Source organism: Heptranchias perlo, chromosome 15, assembly GCF_035084215.1.
Source record: "Heptranchias perlo isolate sHepPer1 chromosome 15, sHepPer1.hap1, whole genome shotgun sequence".
Classification (NCBI taxonomy): Eukaryota; Metazoa; Chordata; class Chondrichthyes; order Hexanchiformes; family Hexanchidae; genus Heptranchias; species Heptranchias perlo.
The window spans coordinates 10,933,917-10,960,882 of NC_090339.1; the positions used below are offsets into that span (position 1 = coordinate 10,933,917).

At 42.3% G+C, this 26,966-nt stretch overlaps 1 protein-coding gene across 1 annotated transcript in view; it reads right to left on the reverse strand.

Moving 5' to 3' along the window:
* LOC137332685 (sodium/hydrogen exchanger 2-like) overlaps positions 1-8,944 on the reverse strand; it is a 148,554-nt gene extending 139,610 nt beyond the window's left edge. The window contains exon 1 of the mRNA XM_067996632.1: positions 8,638-8,944. Within this exon, the coding sequence (XP_067852733.1) occupies positions 8,638-8,944 (307 nt within the window). The remainder of the gene's footprint in view (positions 1-8,637) is intronic.
* Between the last annotated feature and the right edge of the window lie 18,022 nt (positions 8,945-26,966).

Here is a 26,966-nt window from a genome sequence, read left to right on the forward strand (position 1 = left end):
TTTCCAGCATTTTTTGTTTTTATATGCCAATGAAATTCTCTCCACTTCCTCCAAAGGCTGTTGCTACATTCTCCAACTGCCTGTCTGACATTGAGACTTGGAAGAGATACAATTTCCTCTGGCAAAGCTAAAGCCATCCTCTTCAGTTCCTAACAGCACTAACAGGTTCCTAACTGCCATTCCTCATGACATTGACTCTACCAACCTCCCCGGCTAGGCCTCAACCTAAGTCAGAAAATGTGACATGTGGTTTGACCCTGATCGTTCCCCACATCCATTCTGCAACCAATGACACTTTCTTCCACTTCCTGCAACATTGCCTTACCTGCCTATCTGCCAAAACCACACTCCATGCACTTGATACCTCAAGGTTTAGTCACCCATCACCTCAAACTACAACTCAATCGAGAATGGCATGACCTACAGAATTCAGCGCCCCCATTGCCACCATGATTCCCAAATACCACTGGCTCCCGTTCCCCAGTAAACTGATTTTCCAACCTGCTTGGCAACCACCATTATTTCCCCTTCAATCACTTGGCGATGTCGTCCTGTGCATGAGGAGTGCTATCAAAATGAAAGTGCTTGTTGTAGATTGAGATTTATGCTGCCTCCAGTCTGTGCTATAACAGCCCAGGGATTGGTCAATACTGGAAAGTGGCAGCCAAGATAGTTTTTGCTCCACTGTGTAACACTGATATCCCTCGTCTCAATGGACACCAAAAAAAACTTTCAAAAAGAGACCGACTGAGAGCAGGATAATCATAATCAGCTTTGTGGGTTTTGTTTATTACCAAACTGAATGTAGGTAGAATCGACTAATTTTCAAATCAAGAGCTCCAGACAAAGGGTGTAACTTCCATTCATTGGGCTAGATCTTGACTTTGTGTGATAGTTTAAAACAGGTGATAGTGAGTCAGCAGCCCGTTTTACATCTCTCCCGATTGAAGTCAATGGAAATAAAAATCAGGATAGATGTTAAACGAGCTGCCGACTCACTATCACACAAAGTCAAGATCTAGTCCATTGAGTGAAGAGGGTGGAGGAATTTCAGCTCAAACTGGTAAGACAAGCAGAACCACAAGAACTTCAGTTGTACGAACGTTTAACACAGCCATACTAAGTTTCTCTTGTCACTGGTGGAGAGTTAATGCTTCCATTAAAATAGCAGGGAATGGAATGTGGTGTGAGCACATATGACCAACATCCATGGGAATCCTACCCCAATCTAGAACCCTAAAGAAAAACATGTGGAAGAGGGACCACCTCCATGAACAAAGTGTTTGCCAAGCCAACTTTTGTAATGAAGGAAATGTTTGCATTACATTTGTTACCATAATAACAAACATAAGTTAACTATGATGTGTTTTGACAGCATATGCATTCTGGTGTGTTTGGCAAACCATTTCCAACACTTTTAAAATGCCCTATTACTGCACGTGGAAGTCCGAATGTGAATATAGAGAAAATGGGATTTCAATTTGGGTCTTTGGATCCAAAGCATATTTAAAATCCTGCACCATAAATAACCAGCAGTGAAAATCCCATTTTGAGGAATTCCTAGTGGGTTTCAAGCACCTGAAGCTGTGCACCCATACAAAATCCCACAGGATTTCCTTTACTCAGTACTGTTATTTGATTGCATTCTCCTCCGCACTAATTTCTGATCCTAGGGGGAAATCACCTTTCAGAGTCAGTATGCAGAATGGTATCGCAATGGTGATATGCTGCGATTGCATTAAGGTTTGTTCTATGCTGCATGGGCACAGAAAATACAAAGTATAATTAAACATTCAACCAACAGTCCTTGACATTTCTGTAATTGGGATTTTCATTAGTAGTTATTGGTACTACCTATTAATCACCTCTAGAGAATGACCAGAATCACAAGTATCATAACATGAGCAGTAGGTCCTGACATTAGAAAAATATGTTTTCAATGTTTTTTTAAAATTAATTCTGGGGATACGAGTGTTGCTGGCAAAGCCGGCATTTATTGGCCATCCCTACTTGCCCTTGAGAAGGTGGGGGTGGACCTTCTTCTTGAACCGCTGCAGTCCGTGTGGTGAAGGTTCTCCCACAGTGCTGTTAGGGAGGGAATTCCAAAATTCTTACCCAACGACCATGAAGGAAAATCAATATATTTCCAAGTCGGGATGGTGTGTGACATGGAGGGGAACTTGGAGGTGCTGGTGTTTCCATGCGCCTGCTGTCCTTGTCCTTCTAGGTGGTGGAGGTTTAGGAGGTGCTGTCGAAGAAGCCTTGTCGAATTGCTGCAGTGCGTCCTGTAGATAGTACACACTGCAGCCACGGTACACCGGTGGTGGAGGGATGGATGTTTAAGGTGATAGAATAGGTTGCCGATCAAGCGGACTGCTTTGTCATGGATGGTGTCGAGCTTCTTGTGTGTTGTTGGAGCTGAACTCATCCAGACAAGTGGAGACTATTCCATCACATTCCTGAAGTGTGATGGAAATGTACAGGGGAAGTGTCTCTCAGAACATAGGAACAGGAGCCCGCCATTCAGCCCCTTAAGCCAGTTCCGCCAATCAATTAGATCATGGCTGATCTATACGTCAACTCCATTTACCTGCCTTTGCTCCATATCCCTTAATACCCTTACCTAACAAAAATCAATCTTTCTCAGTTTTTAATTTTTCAATTGACCTAGCCTCAACAGCTTTTTGAGGGAGAGATTTCCGGATTTGCGCTACCCTTTGTGTGAAGAAGTGCTTCCTGATTTCACTCCTAAATGGCTTAGCTCTACTTTTAAGGTTATGACACCTTGTTCTGAACTCCCCAACCAGAGGAAATAGTTTCCCTCTATCTACTCTATCAAATCCTTTAGTCATTTTGAACACCTCAATTAGATCACCCCTTAATCTTCTATACTCAAGGCAATACAAGCCCAGTCTATGCAAACTGTCATCATAATTTAACCCTTTTAACCCCGGTATCATTTAGATGAATCTGCGCTGCACCCCTTCCAAGGCCAATATAATCTCTAATCTCCCAATCAATGCATGCTCTGTTTCCTCACATATAAAAAAAATTGTAAGGACCACTTACAACCATTTTAAAACAATACACAGAATCAACCTTCTCTGATGTACAGACTTGCTCAGCTAATGTCTTGTAAAGTGGAACAGAAAGTACTAGCATTGCAGTCCTAGAACAGAGGTGAATGGCTCCATAAATTATCACAACATTCTAGCACAACTCTTTTTATCTATTTATTTTTATCAATAGTTACTGTGAAATCAGATGGTGCTGACTGAACTCTTACAAATTCTGCCACAACAATATTTTATTGATCGAATGGAGAGATGCAGTTGCCCAGATGCTGGAACACAGCCCTAATGCAGCTGATGCCATTGGGATACAATAACATTTATATCCAAGAGAAATAGCAGGGATCAGAGGACATGGTAACATATCGCCAGAAGTAATAGGACAAAGAACTTTCGATTAAAACTTAATTCAATTACTAAATGAACAACAAAGTCAATTAAACACAACATCATCCCATCAGGAGTTTATCATTCATATATACTCACCTCCAGACATTTGACATAACAAGTATTTGAGTATATAGAATGTACAGCACAGAATCAGGCCATTTGGCCCAACAGAACTATGCTGGCGTTTATGCTCCACACGAGCCTCCTCCCTCCCTAAACCAGTATATCCTTCCATTCCTTTCTCCCTCATGTATATATCTAGCTTCCCCTTAAATGCATCTATGCTAGTCGCCTCAACTACTCTTTGTGGTAGTGAGTTCCACATTCTGACCATCTCTGGGTAAAGAAGTTTCTCCTGAATTCCCTATAGAAACTATTAGTGACTATCTTATATTTATGGCCCCTAGTTCTGGTCTCACCCCAAGTGGAAACTGCTTCTCCACATCTATCAATCCCTTTCATAATCTTAAAGATTGATGGGGGAATTGTACTGGTGTTAGATACACTACAGGCGATGAACCAAATTACAATAAAACATTGTAATTAAATTATCTGACTGAAATTCTAAAGTTTGCACCAAAGAACAAACATATATCAAAACTATTAATTGCCTTAAGACATCCCTTTTTGTGCCAAGATTTTATTTTATTACGAGACTACAATTTTGTATTGTAATGGATTCAGAAATGTTTTATCCTTCCGAATTATTTGAATATTTACGATTACAATGAAATACTCACGTTTTAAGCTGCAAAAGGGAAGTCAGGCAGAGACAATGAAACCTTTACAAAATGTTATCCAAAAAACCCCCCACAGAAACCTACGGTTACTTTCTCAGAACTTAGACTTCTTTTCCTTCAACCTCTTACATCAGCAAAGCTTGGATAAAATACTCTGTCCAATTTTCATTGACAGCAAACATAGTCAATCCATTACACTGATGCACTAGGGATTGATCGGTTGTTACCTGACAGACATTTTGAGTGAGATAATAGCCTTGGTGGCCATTTTAAGAATGTCGGTAACTGTTTTTGGGTATGTGGAATATTTAATATCAATATATTAGTGGCCAATTATATGTTTAAAAAATTCTAATAGGGTTAAATTTAAAGACTTTCTTTAACAGCCAAAGTTGACTTGAATGAGGCAGCAGATTTGTGTAGAATTTCTGTTTGAAGTGTGGCTATTAGCTGTAATGAGGGCGACGCATGTTCTAGTGCCACGAGTAAAAAGAGATCTATTGAGAAAATGAAACAGGACATAAAATCAGGTTAAGTCCAATTTTCTTAATTTTTTTAATTGGTTGCTGTAATTGTCAGAGAAATGTAGATGTGAAGAAAACATCGTAAACAAACATGTAATGCATCCTGAAAATGTAACTGTGTTTACCTGCAGCTGTGTTAATAAACACCACAGAACCAGCATTGCTCATTTGTTTAGTATGCTGTAGACAACACCAGACTCTCCAAAGATTTAGCTTTTTATAATGAGATTATAAGGAAGTGAATCAAATTGATGCACCAGCAAATTTGCTGAAAAATATAGCTGAGCACTTATATTTACTAAAGAAAATTAAAATAATTGAAGTTCCAATGGATCTACAGCAGTGAAGAAGCTCATCTACTTTCCTCGAAAGAAAAAATAATTTGCATTTATTAATGCCTTTCACAACCTCAGGACATCCCAAACCGCTTTACAGTCAATGAAGTACTTATGAAATGTAGTCACTGTTGTAATGTAGGAAATGTGGCAGCCAATTTACACACAGCAAGCTCCCACAAACAGCAATGAGATAATGGCCAGTAATCTGTTTTACATGTTGATTGAGGGATAAATGTTGGCCAGGACATCAAGGAGAACTCCCCTGCTCTTCTTCAAATAGTGCCATGGGATCTTTTATATCCAGCTGAGAGTGGACGGGGCCTCAGTTTAACGTCTCATCCGAAAGATGGCACCTTCAACAGAGCAGCACTCCCTCAGTACTGCACTGATGTGCTAGCCTACTCTTGGGCTGCTAACATATTCCCAAACAGAACATGCACTATGCACATCATCTCAACTTAAATGAACCCCAGCTCACTATGTATAAACATGCCTGTTGCCAAAAATTATATTTGGACATTAAACCACCGATTTGTTATTTGCCTAAAATCAAACAAGTGAGAAGACAAAGCCACCTGCTCAAAATAACACATCCTCCATTCAATGTAATGCTAGAATTACTCGGAGCTGTGACAAAGTAAATGGTACTGAGTTAGATCTGATGTAACTTTATGGACTGTTATCTGAAACTTCACATCAACCTGACAGCTCAGGCAGCACAGTATCTGTCTAATAGCCAAATGGTGTGAGCCCGATGACCTGGCCACTCCCGTATTACCGGGAGTGAGTTTATCAGTTCCCAGGTAACCGGAGCATTAAGAAAGGCACAGAATCCCCACAGTTATCTTGCCTATTATTGTTTCATGATCCAAAATAGGATGGCATTCAGGACAATCATGGAAGAAGACTGTGAAGAGTCAAGATGGGGGAAAAGATGAAAGCAAAGCTGTTGTTTCTCAACGAATGTGCTAGAGGAAGTATTCATCCAAAGATAAGAAGGAACTTGGATTTATATAGCAGCTTTCATGACCTCAGGACGCCCCAAAGCGCTTTACAGCCATGAAGGACTTTTGAAGTGTAGTCACTGTTGTAATGTAGGAAACACGGCAGCCAATTCGCACACAGCAAGGTCTCAAAAACAGTAATGTGATAATGACCAGATAATCTTTTTTTTAAGTGATGTTGGTTATGGGATAAATATTGACCCGAACACTAGGAGTACTCCCCTGCTCTTCTCCAAAATAGTGCCATGGGATCTTTTACATCCAACTGAGACGGCAGAGATGTCCTCGGTTTAACATCTCATCCAAAAAACAGCACCTCCCTCAGTACTGCAGGGGAGTGTCGGCTTGTATTATGTGCTCAAGTCTCTGGAGTGGAACTTAGAACCTACGACCTTCTGACCTAGAGGCAAGAGTGCTAACAACTGAGCCACGGCTGACACAAGAGCAGGTAGAGTGCCATTTCACCTCAGTGATGCCACTGACTACGAAACTGTCAATGATATTTTTCTTATGTTTAGCAACTTTGACTGAAGCAACTTCATTATATGATAGAATCATTCAAAACATCAGCTCATAATGCAAAAGTATTGGAAGTTTTGTAAAAAATAACTCCTAGAATCTGCATCACTCGGGTTTTAAGTATTCATTTAAGCATCAGCTGGAAGATGCAAAATGATCACCTGAACCTTAACCCAGCTCAAAGAGAATGCTTCATAAATATTTTCTCATGTGGAACTGATTTTTTTTTAAAAGCAACTAGCAGATGTGATGAATGACAGGTCAAAACCAAAGGGATTAGAAATTGATCCAGAAAAAAATGTCATTGCACCAACAATTGTGAGAATGTGGAGTGCACAGTCTCAGCAGACCATGGATGCACAATGAATTGAGGTTTCTAAAAAGGGAGCGAAGTAAGGAGATTAAGGCATATGGAGAAACGGCAGGGGATTGGGAATAAAAAAATAAGAGCTGCTATAGCTAAATGGTGGAGCAGGCTGTATGGGATGGAAGGCCTATTCCTGGTCCTATTTGGCTTCAGCCTCCAGTAACAATGATCAAAAGTCACTTACAGTATGAGGCGTTTTTGTAATTATTTTATTCCACTAAAGAAAGTGGACAGCTGGATATCTCCAGGAAGGCTAAAAGAGTTACTGTCATTTTCTCATCATGGCAGAAACTAGATGTACCTCCACAACACAATCCAGGGAATTCACCAACAAATGGTGGTAAGAATTCATATTATGGGATCTGCTTGACTGCTCCAATATAGACAACTATCTGATCACAAATGTATGTGTCCGGTTAATTAATCTCCAGCCAACTGCAAGGAGTAGCATTAACTAAATGAGTAAAGTTAAGAGGTCCTGGCTGAGGCTACCAAGTTCAAACCACTCAGTTTAGGCAATATCCACATGCTGCATTGACCATTCATTTATTTCATACTTAAGAAATAGTAACTTTCAAAAGAGAATTGGATATATACCTGACATGGAAAAGTGTGCAAGACTATGGGGAAAGAGCAGGGGAGTGGGACTGATTGGATAGCTTTTGCAAAGAGCCAGCACAGGCAAGATGGACCAAACGGTCTCCTTGTGTGCTGTATGATTAAGGTGGCATCCTTAGACTGCCACTATTTAAACTTATCAAACTCAACTTGTGTGTGTGTGTGTGTGGGCGGAGTGGGGGGGGTTGCAAATATTGACTCACTTCCTGTATCCGCATGGAATTCCCAAGGCCCCCTGTGCTAACTTTGGAAAGACAGTGCCAGCCACCCAACTGAAAACAGTGATCGTTTCAGAAAAAAATGTATCTTATTAGTACAGAAATAAAACGCAAATAAGTCAACAAATAGAGCAATGTGATGACCGATCGATAGAAATCAGATGAGCTCACGTATCTCCTTCACCAACACCCCCCTCCCTCTCCTTGAACCCCAGAGCAGCCGGAGACTCCAAATTGAAAATCTATATTTATAAATGAGAGAATTTTAATCTGTTCTGCAATCTGCCTGGCAGTAAAAACAAGTCCAGTCCCGTTCTGGGATAACTCCCGAAATCAGAAGTAATGGAATTGAAACAATAGCTGGGGGGAAAAAAATACACCCAGTTTTTATTGTCTCTGTAAAAGATACATATAAAAAATCAACGGTCCTGACAAGGTTTAAAGCTGAACTAGTTGGGAGCCTCCTCACATATCATTAAACGGTTATACATTCAAATACTGCAAATTGACCAATATATTGATTGAAATAATGGGCAGCAGTGATGATCTCGGGCACACTGTGGGTACAGCTCTTTCTGATTTACAAGACAAGACAAGAAGCAGTTTTGATTGTTTGCATTCTCAGACTGAGCTGTAAACACAAGGACCTGCATATATTGCTCTACAAAGTAAAGTAAAGCTGCCAGCACCTTGGTTCCACCCGAAGCAATGTGGAGTCGCTTTCTGGAACGCAAGATGGGGAAATTAACCAAGGAAAAATACAGATTTATATCTCACCGGTTGCAATACGGAAGTTCTGAAACGTTCAGCACACAACGCGGATAAAAGGGAGATTCCCATGTTCTTACCTATTTTTGCCAGCGATGCTAACATAATCCATAGTGTTATTTCAAAGGGGACCTGGACGTGATGATAGTCCAGGGAGAAGACCTTCAGTGTGGCCGCGACTGTACTCTGATTCTCCTCCTGCTCTGGGTTCCAGATCGGTTGGATTGCTTTGGACTCCGGCTGTTTGGAGGTTACCGAGTTCCAATGGTTACTCTCGTTAATGGTACGCACGGTTGCTTTCGGGTCCGATATAGTTTCAGCAAAGAGCGATGCCCGTGTTAAAAGTTCAAACAATAAGATGCCAATCCAGATACCGCGACGGGACATGGTGAGCGGAGCCTCTGAACAGTCGCTGCTCACTCCACACCGCGCCCTTTAAGAGTGAGCTGGATGCAGAGACTACACCAGACCTTTATATTTAAAGCTGAAGTGTCTCTTTTTTTTGCTTTCGAAAGGTACATGTTTTTAGAATTATTATTATCCTCCCTGCTCTACTGTCCTAAAGGTATTGGCTTCTTGCTCGGATTGGGTTCGAAGGATACCCTATGATGCCTCACCCATGAGGTTGTTGTTGAGATGTGAGTCGAGACAGTGAGGAGTTGTCGACTATTCAACCATGGGGGATGTAGCACTGCTAATTCTGATCCTGTCCTCACCCCATGTTCACACTCCCAAACCTGCGACCACCTCCACCTAGAAGGACAAGGGCAACAGGTGCATGGGAAGCACCATCATCTCTAAGTACCCCTCCAAGTCACACCGTCCCGACTTGGACATATATCTCCATTCCCCCATCTTCACTGAGTCAAAGTCCTGGAACCCCCTACCTAATAGCATTGTGACAGAACCTTCACCACAAGGGACTGCAGCAGTTCAAGAAGAAGGCCCACCGCCACTTTCTCAAGGGCAACTAGAGATGGGCAATAAATGCCGGCCTTGCCAGCGATGCCCACCTCCTGAGAATGAATATTAAAAAGACCCACACACTCCCAGTGTGAATGGACCTAGCCCAATTTTCCCCCCTTCTTAACCCGGGACACTGAGGTCAATTGTAACAGCCCTACCACCATCCTGGTTAAGACTAGCTAGCTCAGCACCCAACCAGCGAACAATCCTGGGCTCTTGCTTGTCTTTAGAGATTGTTAATGGCTGATTGTACATGCTGCTTAATTCAGCATGCCCATGAACCCATGAATTTTGCTGTATGAGTTGACTGTGATACAGTGGGAGTGATAATGACTGCTCTATGGGTCATTCAATGGAGCACAAATATTATTGATCATGGGCAGCATTTTGAAAAGTGCTAAGTGGCCATTTACACCTTTGAATTAGTGCACCAGGGTCCGTTTGAATTATGTACTGAGTGGTTGGGGTGTACCATTGAGTACAGGAGATAAAGAAAATTCTGTCTGGATGACCAAGTGCTGGAAGCACTGTTGCAAGGAATCTAAGGAAAGAGCAAGAGAATATATCACATGGATCGCCAAGCCCACACAGCCCTGTTCTCCTCAGAAGCACTTGGTGCTGCAGGCATAGGAGGAAATATTAGAGTGAGACATAGGTCTCCAGAACTCCCGGGGTCTGGCAAGATGCCAGACAGATCTGAAGAGATTTTCCTAAGATAAGTTAACGCTATTAATATGCATCACAGGCATCTGCCACAAGGAGACATGCAAGAAAGTCATCTCTGGCAAATTTCCCATCCTTTCCCATTTCCCCATGGAAACCCATAACAGGATGTTAACCAGTGAAGCACTGGCATGAGAGAACCAGGGCAGTGAATGCTTAGTATGAATAAGGATAATGGATCATAGGAATATAGGAAAAGGAGTTGGCCATTCAGCCCCTCGAGCCGGTTGTGCCTTTCAATTAGATCATGGCTGATTTGTGTCTTAACTCCATCTACCCGCCTTGATTCTGTAAACCCTTAATACCCTTGTCTAACAAAAATCGATCAATCTCAGTTTTAACATTTTCAATTGATCCCCAGCCTCAACAGCTTTTTGGGGGTTCCAGATTTGCACTACCCTTTGTGTGAAGAAGTGCTTCCTGACATCACTCCTATACAGCATAGCTTTAATTTTAAGGTTATACCTCCTTGTTCTGGACTCACCCACCAAAAGATATGCAATGTAAGATATGCAATAAAAGAATGCATATCCCAGGCTGCACACACAGCAACATCATCAAAAGAGGGCTCACACAATGAATACAAGACAAGCTGGCAGGATGATAACCTGTTCAATTGAAGTATGCTGTAGCCCACAGCAAGTCTGCAGCTACGTGACAGTGTCACTACTCTATGTACTTTCAATGAATCAGTACTAGTCCTCTACTTTAGGTGTCAGCTGGGGCTCAGTGATAGCACTCTCTCCTCCAAGTCAGAAGGTGGTGGGTACAAATCCTGCTCCAGAGACTTGAGCATAAAACCTAGGCTGACACTCCAGTACAACACTGAGGGAGTGCTGCACTGTCGGGGGTTCTGTCTTTCCGATGAGACATTAAACTGAGGACCTGTCTACTCTCTGTAAAAGATCTCATGGCATTATTCAAACAAGAGCAGGGTGCCTGATGTCCTGGCCAATATTTATCCCTCACTGAACATCACATTGCTGTTTGTGGCAGCTTGCTGTGCGCAGATTGGCTGCTGCGTTTCCTACATTAAAACAGTGACTATATTTCAAAAAGTAGTTCATTGGCTGTAAAGTGCTTTGGGACGTCCTGAGGTCGTGAAAGGCGCTATATAAATGCAGGTATTTCTTTATTTTGCTTGCATTACAAAATGGCTCTAATCCATTGGGAGCAGAACTGCAGAATCCAAGGGAGGGGGGTTGGGATCCAAATATAACAAGCCCTTAGAAAATGTTTCGAGGGAAAGCATCGAGAGCCTGGGGGACAGTAAAAGTAGAGGCTTCCCCAAAATAAGAGCTAGTATCATAATGTTCATGCAATGTAACATTGTCCCACTGAGAAGCTGTATATTGGCATACACTGAACTTGGCTATCATCACAGGAAGTATCATTCAATGAAAGTAGTGCTGCAATGTTGATCCTCCCTTTTATCACAGAAATTAAGGAACAGCAGAGTGATGGCCCAACCAGCGTCAGTGAGCAAGCACCCTGTACCACAATCATCACTTCTGTCAAGCACCAGCACAGGTGCACACACCCCAGAAAGGACATCGATGGTGTAGCTCAAGAGGGGGCTTAGGGTGAACCACAGTGTACAGTGCAGCAGGAGAAAGAAAGAAAAAAAAGACTTGCATTTATATTGCACCTTGTTATGACCTCAGGACTTCCCAAAGCACTTTACAATTACGTACTTTTGAAGCATTGTCACTGTTGTAATGTAGGAAACCAATTTGCACACAGTAAGCATCCATTTACAGCAATGAGATAATGTCCAGATAATCTGTTTTAGTGTTGTTGGTCGAAGGATAAATATTGGCCAGGATACCAGGGAAAACTCCCTGCTCTCCTTCAAATTAGTGCCATGGAGAGGGCAGATGGGGCCTCAGTTTAACATCTCATCTGAAAGGTGGCACCTCCTACATTGTAGCACTCCCTCAGTACTGCACTAGGAGTGTCAGTCTGGATTATGTGCACAAGTCTCTGGAGGTAGACTTGAGCCCACAACCTTCTGACTCAGAAGGGAGAATGCTACCAACTGAGCCACAGCTGACACAGCAAAGCAACTAATGTTGACTGCTGTAGGCCAGGCACCTGCTGGCTGGAGGTCTAGCAAGACTTGCTGTATCACCAGAAGATTCAGACCTCACAGGGCTACTGACAAATGGAGATCGTTGACAGGTGGGCAGTCAGGTGGCAAATGCAATTTAAGCAGTTGTCTAGGCTCTAAGCTCTGGAATTCCCTTCCTAAACTTTTCTGCCTCTCCACCTCTCTGTCTTCCTTTAAGACCCTCCCTAAAACCTACCTCTTTAACCAAGCTTTTGGTCAAGTATCCCAATGTCTCCTTCTCTAGCTCAGTGTCAATTTTTGTCCCATTATGCCCCTGTGATGTGCTTTGGGACGTTTTTACTACATTAAAAGCATTATATAAATGCAAGTTGTTGTTGATGTAATGCAGAGAATTGTGAGGTAATATATTTTGGGAGGAAAAACAAGGAATGGAAGTATACAATCAACGGAAAGATGCTGAAGGGTGTGAGCGAACAGAGAGATCTTGGGGTTCGCTTACCTAATTGCTCAGGTAGATAAAGGCAAAAAAAAGGGTTTTATAAATAAGGGCATGCAGTATAAGAGCAAAATAGTAATCTTAAATTTATAGAAGGTTTTGGTTAGGCTACAGTTAGAGAACCTAATACAGTTTTGGATGCCCCATTATAGACAGGGCATTAAAACCAAAGAAAACAAAGTGCATAGACTCACCAGGTTAATGCTGGAGATGGAGAAGTACAATTAAGGGAAGAGACTTTCTATTTTCACTGGAACAGGGAAGGCTAAGAGGGGATTTAGTGCAGGTTTTGAAAATGATGATGGGTTTTAGTAGAGTGAATAAAAAAAGATTGTGGCATCTTCTTGGAGAGTCAGCAACAATAAGTCATTAATTTACAATTGTCACCAAAAGAGTATTCAAGTTTTTTTTAAACAGCAAGTTGTTGGAGCATGGAATATTTTGCCACAGGAATGGTTGAGGCAGCAAGCACTGCATCTTTTGGGGGAAAATTGAATAAATTGTGAGAACACGGTAGTTGGATTAGTTTTGACTTGCTCTTGCAAAGAGCCAGCACGAATATGGTGGGCTGATTGGCCTCCTCCTGTGTTGCGAACATTCACGTTAAGCTTCAAAGCAGCATCATCCACATGAGTTACTCGTGTGTTCATGCATAACATACAGCAAGGTCAGGAGAGGGGTGTGGAGGCATGCACGACGCACATCTGCAAAGCACTGGATGGATGATCGGCACATTGTAGAGACTGGAATCTGCAGTGGGCTGCTCGGTGGTGCAGGTCATGGGCACAGTGGGAGCAACTCTTAAGAATGCTCACACTGCTTCTGTAGAGAACAGAATGAAGAAAAGACTTACATTTATATAGCGCCTTTCACAACCCCAGAACACTTCACAGCCAATTAAGTACTTTTAAAGTGTAGTCACTGTTGCACTGTAGGAAGTGCGGCAGCCAATTTGCACACAGCAAGATCCCACAAACTGCAATGTGATAATGACCAGATAATATGTTTTAGTGATGTTGATTGAGGGATAAATATTGGTCAGGACATATATTGAGGGCTATGGCTCAAACTTCAAAGATGCACTCTTGCTGATTTTAACATGTTTGGAGAAAAATCACCTTTAGCTGGCTTACTTTGACTTCATTGCTTCCCAAAGTTCTACCCTCAGACTGATCAATAGACATAATGAGGAAATGCAGGAGCACATGTGTTGTCATCACAGATCAGGCAGGTGGCTCTTGAGATGATGCCACATCCCAGCCATTGAGTATTCCTGCATAAGTGAGAGTAGAATCAATCAAAAGAAAAAGGAAAGACTTGTATTTATATAGCACCTTTCCCGACCTTAGGACATGTCAAAGCGCTTTACAGACAATTAAATACTTTTTTGAAGGACAGTCACTGTTGTATTGTAGGGGATCGCGGCAGTGAATTTGTGCACAGCAAGATCTTACAAACACTCGAGACACTTGTTAATGGACGTGTACTGTTTGGAAATTGGTCAGATTCAACCTGAAAAGGGTATCGTTGCTAAATTTATAAAGAATGAAGATTTTAAGTATATTAGACTGCTGGGGGCACTGTATAGGTGACTGACTGGATCTGCCATCTGATTGTTATAAATGTCTGGCACCAGCTCTACAATGACTATTGGAAAGTAAAGAGACAGAAGAGATTTAGAATCTTTCTAGATGGATGAATTAAGATGGGCCAACTGGCTTTCTTTGTTTCTAATGATCGCATGATCTTGAGATGGAGAATTTTAGCTGATTTATGTAAATGAATTTAAGGATGAGTTACTCCATGAAGAGCACGTTTGTGAATAATGCTCGTGTCACCTTCTCGTTGTATCTGTGACATCAAATTGGCTGACGCTGCATATGTCACTAGTGCTTGCTCAGAAGTACTCAACACACAGAAATTGAGGGCTGTGGTAACTTTCAGGGCCCCTGACCAGTTAAGACATCAGAAGCTCTACTTCAAGATCCCAGTGCTATATTTAATATTCATCTTGGTTGTAGCATGAACCTTGTTACACCTCTCTTCATGGTTGGTGCAATAGTGTCACCAAACATGGCTGCAGAGGCTACCTTGGTCCCCTAGGAACCATCCCTCCATGCTTCTTTTCCCCTTTAAATAAGCATGGAGTTGATGGTTAACTTAAAATAAAAGCATCATGGGAGCTCCCAGTGAAGCAGGCCTCCACCTGCATTCAACTGTGATGGTGGCCATAACCCAACTGTGCATTAATGGAATAAAAGTCCTCACAGCTTGTACTGGGAGTTTCATAATGTACAAGGACCCAAATGTCAACATGAATGCAATCGATGTCTCTCTGGACTCCTGGAAAGCCAGTACATATGGCGAATTGTGCTGCCCTATCATGCTGCTGTTGCTGCTCACTGTTAAGAATAACAAAGCAGTTGGCCCTGCTAAATCTGCATGTGTCACCTCCCTGAATCATCTGTGACAGCAAAGTAACTGACACTGCATATATCACCAGTGCTTGTCTGGAAAGACCTGACACACAGAAATCGAGGGCTGGTGACTTTCGGGACCAATTGTTGTATCATTTGAATGTTTGTCTATATCTAGAGGACTTCTCTAAGAAGATTACACAGTTCTGAGACCGCTCCCTGCTTATCTCAGCCTCTTAAGATCCTGCTTCCCAGTCTTTCCCAGGTATCTATGCCTACGATGGTAGACCCAATGAGTTGGTGTGTTGATGAGACCTCAGCGTATGTCTTGTGCACCATTTTACATCATGGGTAATCCTTTCCTGCTCTTGTTTATCCTCAAATAGTCGCAGTGCAAGTGGAGCACTAAATCCCAAACACGCTGTAGCCAAAAAAACCCTCTATGTTGTAGCTCATTTCTGTAGCAGATCATCTGTCAGTACAGTCAAGCGGGTTCTGCTGCAACAGGGAATTTATGTGAGAGTTAGGAATAAGCTACACATTTGAAGGGTAGCTTAGAAATTTGTCTGTGTTCCATTTAAACACAAATTGTGTTGGCATTAATGAGGTCATCGGTGTGAATGGATGACTTCAGCAATATAACACTAAAAAGTCACATCCTCCCATCCATAATTTAGCAGCTCTCAATAAATGAATGTGGGCTGCTCCACACTCTCTAAATGATTGATGCCCAGCCCTTTGCATGGGGCTGGTGCTCATTGTAATTCCAAATGCAATCTCCAGGCTAACTGCTCAGCCACTCATTCGATAAACTCATCGGGGGTCATTCTCTCTTTCAGCTGTGCTGGAAAACTGGTAGATCGGCTGTCTGTTATATACCTCACCCGATTTTACTTTCTATTAACTTCATTGGAAAGGAAAATCAGAGGTGAAGAGGGTATATGGGCATCCAATCTGTACTGGACAAATTTTATAGGCATAATTTTTTTTGAAGTGAAAATTACCCCCATTGATCCAACAGGAAATCAGTTTAGTTAGTCTCAAACCAGTTCTGTTCCACACTCTGAAACTATCTCCTTAATCCCTTTCACCTCTTGGATAGTGTGTGCCCCAGGGATGTTTTGTGTAAATGATTCAAACAGAGCACAAGAATGATGATTCAAGTTTGATAATACCAAATTAAGACCACGGCAAACTGTAAGGGTGATTGCAAGACATAGACAGGTTTTTGGAGTGGGCGGACAGGGGAGCAGTTCAATGCAAAGAAATATAAAGTAGTACGTTCTGGGGAAAAGAACAGAGAAAGAAATCCACCTTAAGATTCTCAGCAGATTGGAGACACAGAGATCAAGGGGTGCAGTAGTTCAATAATGAAAGTGCAGGTGGCAAGGGTCATAAAAAGGCATATTGGATTATGGGTTTTATAAACAGGTTACAGTTGGAATTTTGGCTGCAGTTCTGGCACTCCATTATAGAAAGGATATTAGAGCCAGGGAAAGGGTATAGTGAATATTCACTTGTATGATTCTAGGAATGAGAATTATGAAGAAAAGCTCAAAAAAATGGAGCTTTTCTCACTAAAGCAGAGAAGGTTGAGGGGGAGAGGGAGAATCTAATAGTGGTTTTCAAAATTATGAAACATTTTGAGAGGATAATTCATAGAATCATAGAATGGTTACAGCACAGAAGGAGGTCATTCAGCCCATCGAGGCCATGCTGGCTCTTTGTAAGAGCAATCCAGTTAGTCCCATTTCCCCGCTCTTTCCCCACTGCCCTGCAAATCTTTTCCCTTCAAGTATTTATCCAATTCCTTTTTGAAAGCCAGGTTTGACTCTGCTTCCACCACCCTTTTAGGCAATGTATTCCAGATCATAACTACTCGCTGCGTAAAAAAGTTTGTCCTCATGTCGCTTTTGGTTCTTTTGCCAATCACCATAAATCTGTGTCCTCTGGTTCTCGACCCTTATGCCAATGGGAACAATTTCTTTTTATTTACTTTATCTAAACCCTTTATGATTTTGAACATTTCTATCAAATTTCCTCTTAACCTTCTCTGCTCTAAGGAGAACAACCCCAGCTTCTCCAGTCTATCCACGTAACTGAAGTCCCTCATCCCTGGAACCATTCTAGTAAATCTTTTCTGCACCCTCTCTAAGGACTTCACATCCTTCCTAAAGTGTGGTGCCCAGAATTGGACACAATATTCCAGTTGTGGCTGAACCAGTGTTTTATAAAGGTTCAACATGACTTCTTTGCTTTTGTACTCTATGCCTCTATTTATAAAGCCAAGGATCCCGTATCCTTTTTCAACTGCATTCTCAACCTGTTCTGCCACCGTCAAAGATTTGTGCACATATACCCCCTGGTCTCTATGTTCCTGCACCCCCTTTAGAATTGTATAATTTAGTTTATATTGCCTCTCCTCATTCTTCCTGTCAAAATATATGACTTCGCACTTCTCTGTGTTAAATTTCACCTGCCATGTGTCCGCCCATTTCACCGGCCTGTCTATATCCTCTTGAAGTCTATCACTATCCTCCTGCTTACTATACTTCCAAGTTTTGTGCCATCTGCAAATTTTGAAATTGTGCCCTGTACACCCAAGTCCAAATCATTAATATATATCAAAAAAAGCAGTGCTCCTCGTATCGAACCCTGGGGAACACCACTGTACACCTTCCTCCAGTCCGAAAAACAACCTTTCACCACTACTGTCTGTTTCCTGTCACTTAGCCAATTTCGTATCCATGCTGCCACTGCCCCTTTTATTCCATGGGCTTTAATTTTGCTGACAAGCCTATTATGTGGCACTTTGTCAAACGCCTTTTGAAAGTCCATATACACATCAACCGCATTGCCCTCATCAACCCTCTCTGTTACCTCATCAAAAAACTCAATCAAGTTAGTTAAACACAATTTGCCTTTAACAAATCAGTGCTGACTTTCCTTTATTAATCCACACTTGTCCAAGTGAGTATTAATTTTGTCCCAGATTATCGTTTCTAAAAGTTTCCCCACCACTGAGGTTAAACTGACTGGCCTGTAGTTGCTGGGTTTATCCTTACACCATTTTTTGAACAAGGGTGTAACATTTGCAATTCTCCAGTCCTCTGGCACCACCCCCATATCTAAAGAGGATTGGAAGATTATGGCCAGCACCTCTGCAATTTCCACCCTTATAAGAACATAAGAACATAAGAAATAGGAGCAGGAGTAGGCCAATCGGCCCCTCGAGCCTGCTCCGCCATTCAATAAGATCATGGCTGATATGATCCTAACCTCAAATCTAAATTCATCTCCAATTTCCTGCCCGCTCCCCGTAACCCCTAATTCCCTTAACTTCTAGGAAACTGTCTATTTCTGTTTTAAATTTATTTACTTCCCTCAGCAACCTAGGATGCATCCCATCCGGACCGGGTGACTTATCTACTTTAAGTACAGATAGCCTTTCTAGTATCTGCTCTTTATCAATTTTTAACCCACCCTGTATCTCGACTACCTCCTCTTTTACTGTGACTTTGATTTATAATGCTGTAAATGTGGGTTGCTGCTCGTATGACTCATCATAGAGCCTTTCCAGTTGTTCAAGTTATTTTAATTAGCAGTTTGAGTCAGATAATGCCACAGAATAATCGGTAATCCTTGTCTTCATTTACTTTATGTGTACGTGTCACTGCCTCCATTTTAAATTCAAAATGAAGCTATTAAATAAAATGGTAAGGACAGATGCAAAGTAATCATTTAGTACCTCAGCCATGCCCTCAGCCTCCGTGCATAGATCTCTTTTTTGATCCCTAATCAGCCCGACCCCTCCTCTTACTACAAGTTTATTATTTATATGCCCATAGAAGACTTTTGGATTCCCTTTTATGTTGGCTGTCAAATTAATCTCATAGCCTCTCTTTGCTCCTCTTATTTCCTTTTGCACTTCTACTCTGTGAAAATAGTGAAGACTATAAATAATGTAGACTCAGGATTATTTCTAGAAGAATGAAGAAATGTGTTTCACAGAGGAGTCATGGGATGCTTTACCACATGTTGTTGAGGCAGAGACCACGGGGTAAGTTTTAACACGGAGCTGGGAAGAGGGCGGGTGAAAAAGTATACGGGATCCTGGGCTTTATAAATAGAAGTACGGGTCTCCCAGCCGTCCTTACAATTTTGATGTAAGGACATTTATTTATTTTTGTCGGTTTCCCGCCCCACAGGCCGGCCTGGCCGGCAGTCGGACGGGAGAAAAGCCAGGATGCGGATGCAAGCAGGTAAGACTTAGATGGGGAGGTCAGTCATGGTGGGGGGGGGGTCGAGATCGGGGGTCATCGGGGGCTGGGTCATCGGGGGTCGGGAGTCATCAGGGATCGGTCATCGGGGGGAGGTCAGGAGTCAACAGGGGTCCGTCGACGGTGGTCAGGGTCATCGGAGGCGGGGTCATCGGGGGTCAGGAATCATCAAGGACCGGTCATCAGGGGGGTTGGGGGTCTGTCGTCGGGGGTCATCAGGGGTCGGTCAATGGGCATTGGGTGTCATCGGGGGGTCGGTCATCGGGGTCAGTCACTGGAGGGGTCGGGAGTCATCGGGGGTCAGGGGTCATTGGGGGGTCGGTCATCAGGGGGCCAGGAGTCATCAGGGGTCGGGGGTCACCGGGGCATTGGTCATTGGGGGGGTCGTTCATCGGGGTGGGTCGGAGATCATGGGAGGGAGGTTGGTCGGAGATTGTGGGGGGAGGGTCACTGCAGGTAGGCTTGTTGGGCCTGGGGGAAGCAACTCTGCTCCTCTGGGCCCACAAGCAATGTGACAAAGGCTTTCCAGGCCAATTCGCCTCCTCTCACGTGGCGTGAAGCAGAAGGCCCGGGAATCCCGACCCCCACTGGTTAAAGATAAAAAAGCTGTAAAAATGGAGGCCCGCAGCCTCCTTGAAAGCTTTCACTGACCGACTCGCCTCCTGAGAACGGGTTGGTCGCCCGTCCCTCATCCCGCCTCCGTTAAAACCGGAAGTGGGCAGATTGGAGGCGAGATGAGGATGAGTTTTAATTTTCTACAATTTTTATCTTCCCACCCGCCCCCAACTCACCCGTTTGTGGGGTTAAAATTTAGGCCCATAACTTCTTTAAAAGGGAATCACATATGTATTTCAAAATGAAGAATCTAAATGGATATGTAGGACTAGAACAGAGAGCTAGCACTGGTACAGATAAATAGGCTGAATGGCCTTATTCTGTGCTGTAAATTCTATGATTGTCATTGGTGCAGTACAGGTTGCTCTTTTGAGTCTGGGTTAAGGGGTAGAATTTCCTCTGCTTGTTTGTATAGGGAGATTATAACTCTGTTTACAAACATTCCTTCTATTCAGTAGTTCCAAACCAAGCAGAGGAAATCGTCATAAGTACTGTTACTACATATTCAGGGATGGACTCTTGCCCCACTATTGTGGCAGATTAGAAGGACCTTCAGCCTGTGCCTGACCCATACTATACTGGAGTAGGAGTGCTCAATGATGCTGTTGGGGGCCAAAAGATGGGAAAATGTGTCCCATCCTCCAAAATATTGTTTTCAGAATTGGCACACAATGATCCCTACAAATGGAATACTCAAATTAGGAGCAAGAAGAAAACCCTGAATGAGGCTGCCCTTTCTCATAATACAATAAACGCAAAATAGTTAATAACAAAGATACTGATTGTAGTATAACTTGACCATGGTATATTCTACACTCATTCACATTCGAATTCAGTCTTTACATCTTTACCCTTCAAACCTCTGGGTTCAATTTAATCCATGTAAGAATAACAGACTAAAAGCTACTGTTGGTGATATTAGCAAACACATTTGTATAGCATTCCTCTGCTATTTTAATGAAGAGTTAATGTCTCCATTAAAATAGCGGTCAGACAAGTCATACAAACGCATCAAGAGTTTGTCAACTATTAATCACCAATAGTAATTTCTAGCCTAATAGTCAATATCAGAAAATAGGCCTCAGCGGAGTCATTGATGATTATAGGACATCAATAGAAGACGCAAATGTCTTCCACAGCAAGCACTTCACACTAAAGGCGTCAGCCATGGCTCAGTGGGTAGCACTCTCTCCTCTGAATCAGAAGTATTTGGGTTCATTTCCAACTCCAGAGAGTTGAATACAAATTCTGGGCTGACACTCCAATGCAGTACTGAGCGAGTGCTGCACTGTCAGAGATGCCGTCTTTCGGATGAGACGTTAAACCAAGGCCAAATCTGCCCTCTCAGGTGGACGTAAAAGATCCCATGGCACCATATTGAAAAAGAGCAGGGACATTCACCCCCGTGTCTAGTCAATAATTATCCCTCAACCAACATCACTAAAACAGATTATCTGCTCATTTATCACATTGCTGTTTGTGGGACCTTGCTGTACACAAATTGGCTGCCGCATTTCCTACATTACAACAGTGACTACACTTCAAAAGTACTTTATTGGCTGTAAACCACTTTGGGACATCCTGAGGTTGTGAAAGGCAGTATATAAGTACAAGTCTTTCTTTTCTTTAAAGATCAACGATAGAAAAATCACTCCTCCTTCGAATCACTCATCCTATTACTTTCCATTTGCCATATATTACTGCACCATATCAGTTATAACCTGGTGTTTCAATTTTCAGATCTGCTTTAGATGTTCTCTCAGAATCAGAGGTGCTAGTCACACCCATAAGTTCCAAGTATCTTACATTTAGGGGTATTCCCATACTGCCCAATATCTAACTATATGATAGCATAATCTGGGGTTTAACAATAGTATCCCCTTGTGACCTGAACCGGATATGCTTGCCTTTTACACATGTCCTTCTTCAATCTGTTCAAAGATGGACCAAGCAAAGAATTAGTGAGATAAAGCCAGACGCAAATCCTTAAGCTGCTTTATTTCATAGCGAGTGAACATACACAGCAACTGGTATGATCAGATTCACTTAGTTCAATCAGTACAACTTGTCTTTGCATAATAATATGAATCTAATGAATATGCTATGCTTTCCCACATCAGTAGATCATCTTCTTGACTAACTGAATAATTCCTAACTACTCTCTCAGACTCGTGAAAGCTTCCCATCACTGCTTTCTGTTTAGGAAACCTGACTGCCTTCGCAGCCTTTAGCTGGACCTGACTAGTGAGAACAGTTTTACGTAAGCTGAAATGGTTAAACTATGTTAAACTAGGAAACCATTGTGATATTTTTTATGCAATGCTAAACTTTATTCAAATCAGATAGGCTACTTTCTATTCAGGCAGGTATTTAATTTCCAATTACTCTTAAGCACAGTGGGAGCAATTTTAACTTTGTGCAATGGTGTTAAATGGGCAATATCGAATTTGCCCACCCATTATACACTAGGCCTGAGCTTCCTTTCCACTGACTTCAATGGAAGTAAAAATCAAGCGAGATGTAAAACAGGCTGCCAATTCGCTATCACCCGTTTTACACTATCGCACAAAGTCAAGATCTACCCCAGTATGTTTTCTGATGCGATATTGTTCTCGATTTTTAATGGATTAACAATAGAAATAAGATATGGCCTTACTCCTCCTTAGTACAATGACTACTACGTGGTAGCAGGTAACTTAGTGTAAGCATGCACTGTTTCTTCAAGTCTTCTATACCAATATAGAGCTATCTGAGCTAGTTCATTACGATGTCTCACTGGATCCAGTCAACGTGATGTAGTGGCATTTGCTTTAAGGGACTGTAGCTGAAATTAAGACCAAAATATTTGAATAAGCAGTTCACTTTCTTTCAGTGGGATCACACTGTGGCCAGTGAGGTAAGTATTACTGGGACAAAATTATGTAATTTTATCTACTTTTCAGTTCTTGTAAATCTAATCACTGAACATAAACAGTTTTTTAAAAAATGACTGCAAAGCAGATACTTACACAAAGCTTATTTGACACCATTGCAAGTTTCATTAGATATGGGTGAGAGAGGGAGAATTCAAACTTAATGATTGGCCAGTTTCTATTTGACTGAAAGTTTCTTTTTCAATTTGTGAGGTATTCAAAATCCAGGAAGTCCTGGTAACTTTTTTCCAGGTTATTTAAAAAAAGACCTCTGTTTCAATCAGGGCTAGTTTGAAAATGCTTAAGAAGAGATGGTACCAGTTAAAGGAGAAACATTGTGCGTACTTTCGAAGTTATTTACACGGTATTAAATTATTCTTAGAGTGCTATCTCATTATTATTTTGTCCATTTGAGAAGTTAGGTGGAAAGGTACCAATAGTAAAAAAAATTGTTACTCTTACTGATGTGTTTGTTCATCTTTTGTAAATTTCCTTGATACTTTGATCTTAAAACATGGTCTCATATGATGTCCCATTATAGGAACAGGAGTAGGCCATTCAGTCCCTCGGGCCTGCTCCGCCATTCAATCAGATCATGGCTGATCTGTATCTCAACTCTTGTATCTCAACTCCATTTACCTGCTTTAGCTCCATATCCCTTGAAACCCTTACCTAACAAAAATCTATCCACTTACCAACTTTCAATCATTTTCTCTTTCAGCGTATGCCTGCATTTTTCTAACAAGCCTCTTTTAAGTTATTTTCTCGAACGCCTTCACAAAACTCAATAGGTCGACTGCATTCTCTTTATCCAATTGATCCTGCCTTCAAAGACTCTATTTAATTTGTCAAACATGACTTGCCTTCAACAAATCCTCGATTAACCTGAGCATTTCGAAAATGCTTATTACTTTTATCTTAAATTATGGATTCTTATAGTTTACCCACAACAAACATCAAATTAATTGATCTATATAGTTACCTTCTGGAGCAAAAATTGTTATGCGCTGGCTATTTTCCAATGCCACTGCACAATTTGCACATCTAAGGAAGATTGAAAAACTGTGGCAGGAAGCCTCTGCTATCTGCTCTCTAACTTCTTTCAATAGCCTAGGGTGTATGGCATCAGGCACCAGTGACTTATTTACCTTGAGTTCTGCTAAGTTTTGCTAAAACCAATTAATTTTCAGTTATCTCTAACAATTGTTCCATTTCTTTCTCTAGTTTCCACCAATATTTGTAAAACAACAATGCAAAATATCTCCACCACACCTCAATGGGCCCCATTCATCTCTGGGGTCCTACCATCTCTTTAACTATACCTTTACTTTTTAAAGCCCTTACAATTTCCTTCCTGCCGTGGAGAAGTTACCCTGGAGTGCCAAATGAAGCAACCTTCCTTTCCTCAAGTTCTTACAGCAGCAACTCAACTCATTCATCCATGGACCTGGTTGCTCCTCCTTGCTGCTGGTTCAATTTAACAGTTCAAAACTTTCTAAAACTGTTTGCCTGCAAAGAAAAAGCCCCATCTCTTTAAATGACTGTTGCGTCACTAAATTGTTGCCACAGTGCTGGATAACTCCACTTCACCCCTCCCCCCGACTTGGCGAGCTCCCTGTCACTGGTAAAATACACACTGGGAGCTCACTGGGAGCACCGAATCTACCCCCATAAGATTTGACAGAATCAGGGGGTTACAAAAACCCGCACCCCAATAATCCAGCACTATCGCAAACATAGCAAAAAATATACTTAGTGGTATATGTGTCAATTAACTTTCAGAAACAATTCCTATTGTCAAATTACAATGTTGAAAATTGACTAAATTCCTATTTTTAAATTGAGAGATTTGCTTAACTATCATGGCAAGTATAAGTCATTCATTTTTTTTGCTGAGGGGAGAAGCAAGAGAATGGGGTAGAGTTTCCACTTTGGGCACAATCGGAAAATTGCTCCTAAAATGGGCCCAAAATGCACTTGAAATCGCGGTGGTTACGTTCTGCCTCAAGGTAGGGTATATAGGGCACGGTAGCATAATGGTTATGTTACTGGACTAGTAATCCAGAGATAATGACTTCAAATCCCGCCATGGCGGCTGGGGAATTTAAATTCAGTTAATTAAATAAAATCTATTACAAAAAGACATAATAAGAATAAAACCAGATAGACTACCCGTATTGGATCACTGGGCACTGTGACATGACAAAGGTAAACCAAACCCAGTCGACCCTGCAAAGTCCTCCTCACTAACATCTGGATACTTGTGCCAAAATTAGGAGAGCTGTCCCACAGACTAGTCAAGCAACAGCCTGACATAGCTATACTCACAGAATCATACCTTTCAGCCAACGTCCCAGACTCCTCCATCATCATCCCAGAGGTGGCAGTACAGTGATATACAGTCAGGAAGGAGTGGCCCTGGGAGTCCTCAACATTGACTCTGGACCCCATGAAGTCTCATGGCATTAGGTCAAACATGGGCAAGGAAACCTACTGCTCTCCCTCAGCTGATGAATCAGTCCTCCTCCATGTTGAGCAGCACTTGGAGGAAGTATTAAGGGTAGCAAGGGCACAGAATGTACTCTGAGAGGGGGACTTCAATGACCATCACCAAGAGTGGCTCAGTAGCACCACTACTGACCAAGCTGGCTGAGTCCTGAACGACATAGCTGCCAGATCTGCGGTAGCTGGTGAGCGAACCAACACAAGGGTAAAACCTGTCGCAGATGCATCTGTCCATGACACTATTGGTAGGAGTGACCACTGCACAGTCCTTGTGGAGATGACGTCCCATCTTCACACTGAGGACTCCGTCCGTTGTGTGGCATTATCACTGTGCTAAATGGGATAGATTCAGAACAGATCTCGCAGCTCAAAACTGGGTATTCTTGAGGCACTGTGGGCCATCAGCAGCAGCAGAATTGTATTCCAGCACAATCTGTAACCTCATGGCCCGGAATTTTCCTCACTCTACCATTACCATAAAGCCGGGGATCAACCCTGGTTCAATGAGGAGTGTAGAAGAGCATGCCAGGAGCAGCACCAGGCATTCCTAAAAATGAGGTGCCAACCTGGTGAAGCTACAACACAGGACGATATGCATGCTAAACAGCGGAGGTGGCATGCTATGGACAGAGCTAAGCGATCCCACAACCAACGGATCAGATCAAAGCTCTGCAGTCCTGCTACATCCAGTCGTGAATGGTGGTGGTCAATTAAACAACTAAAGGGAGGAGGAGGAGGCTCCGTGAACATCCCTATCCTCAATGATGGCAGAGCCCAGCACGTGAGTTTAGAAGACAAGGCTGAAGCGTTTGCAACCACCTTCAGCCAGAAGTGCCAAAGGGATGATACATCTCAGCCTCCTCCCGAGATCCCCACCATCATAGAAGCCAATTCGATTCACTCCATGTGATATCAAGAAATGGCTGAGTGTACTGGATAGAGTAAAGGCTATGGACCCCGACAACATCCCAGCTGTAGTGCTGAAGTCTTGTGCTCCAGAACTAGCTGCGCCTCTAGCCAAGCTGTTCCAGTACAGCTACAACACTGGCATCCACCCGACAATGTGGAAAATTGCCCAGGAATGTCCTGTCCACAAAAATAGGACAAATCCAATCCGGCCAATTATCACCCCATCAGCCTACTCTCAATCATCAGCAAAGTGATGGAAGGTATTTTCGACAGTGCTATCAAGCGACACTTACTCACCAATAACCTGCTCACCGATACTCAGTTTGGGTTCTGCCAGGACCACTCGGCTTCAGACCTCATTACAGCCTTGGTCCAAACATGGACAAAAGAGCTGAATTACAGAGGTGAGGTGAGAGTGACTGCCCTTGACATCAAGGCAGCATTTGACCGAGTGTGGCACCAAGGAGCCCTAGTAAAATTGAAATCAATGGCTGGAGTCATACCTAGCACAAAGG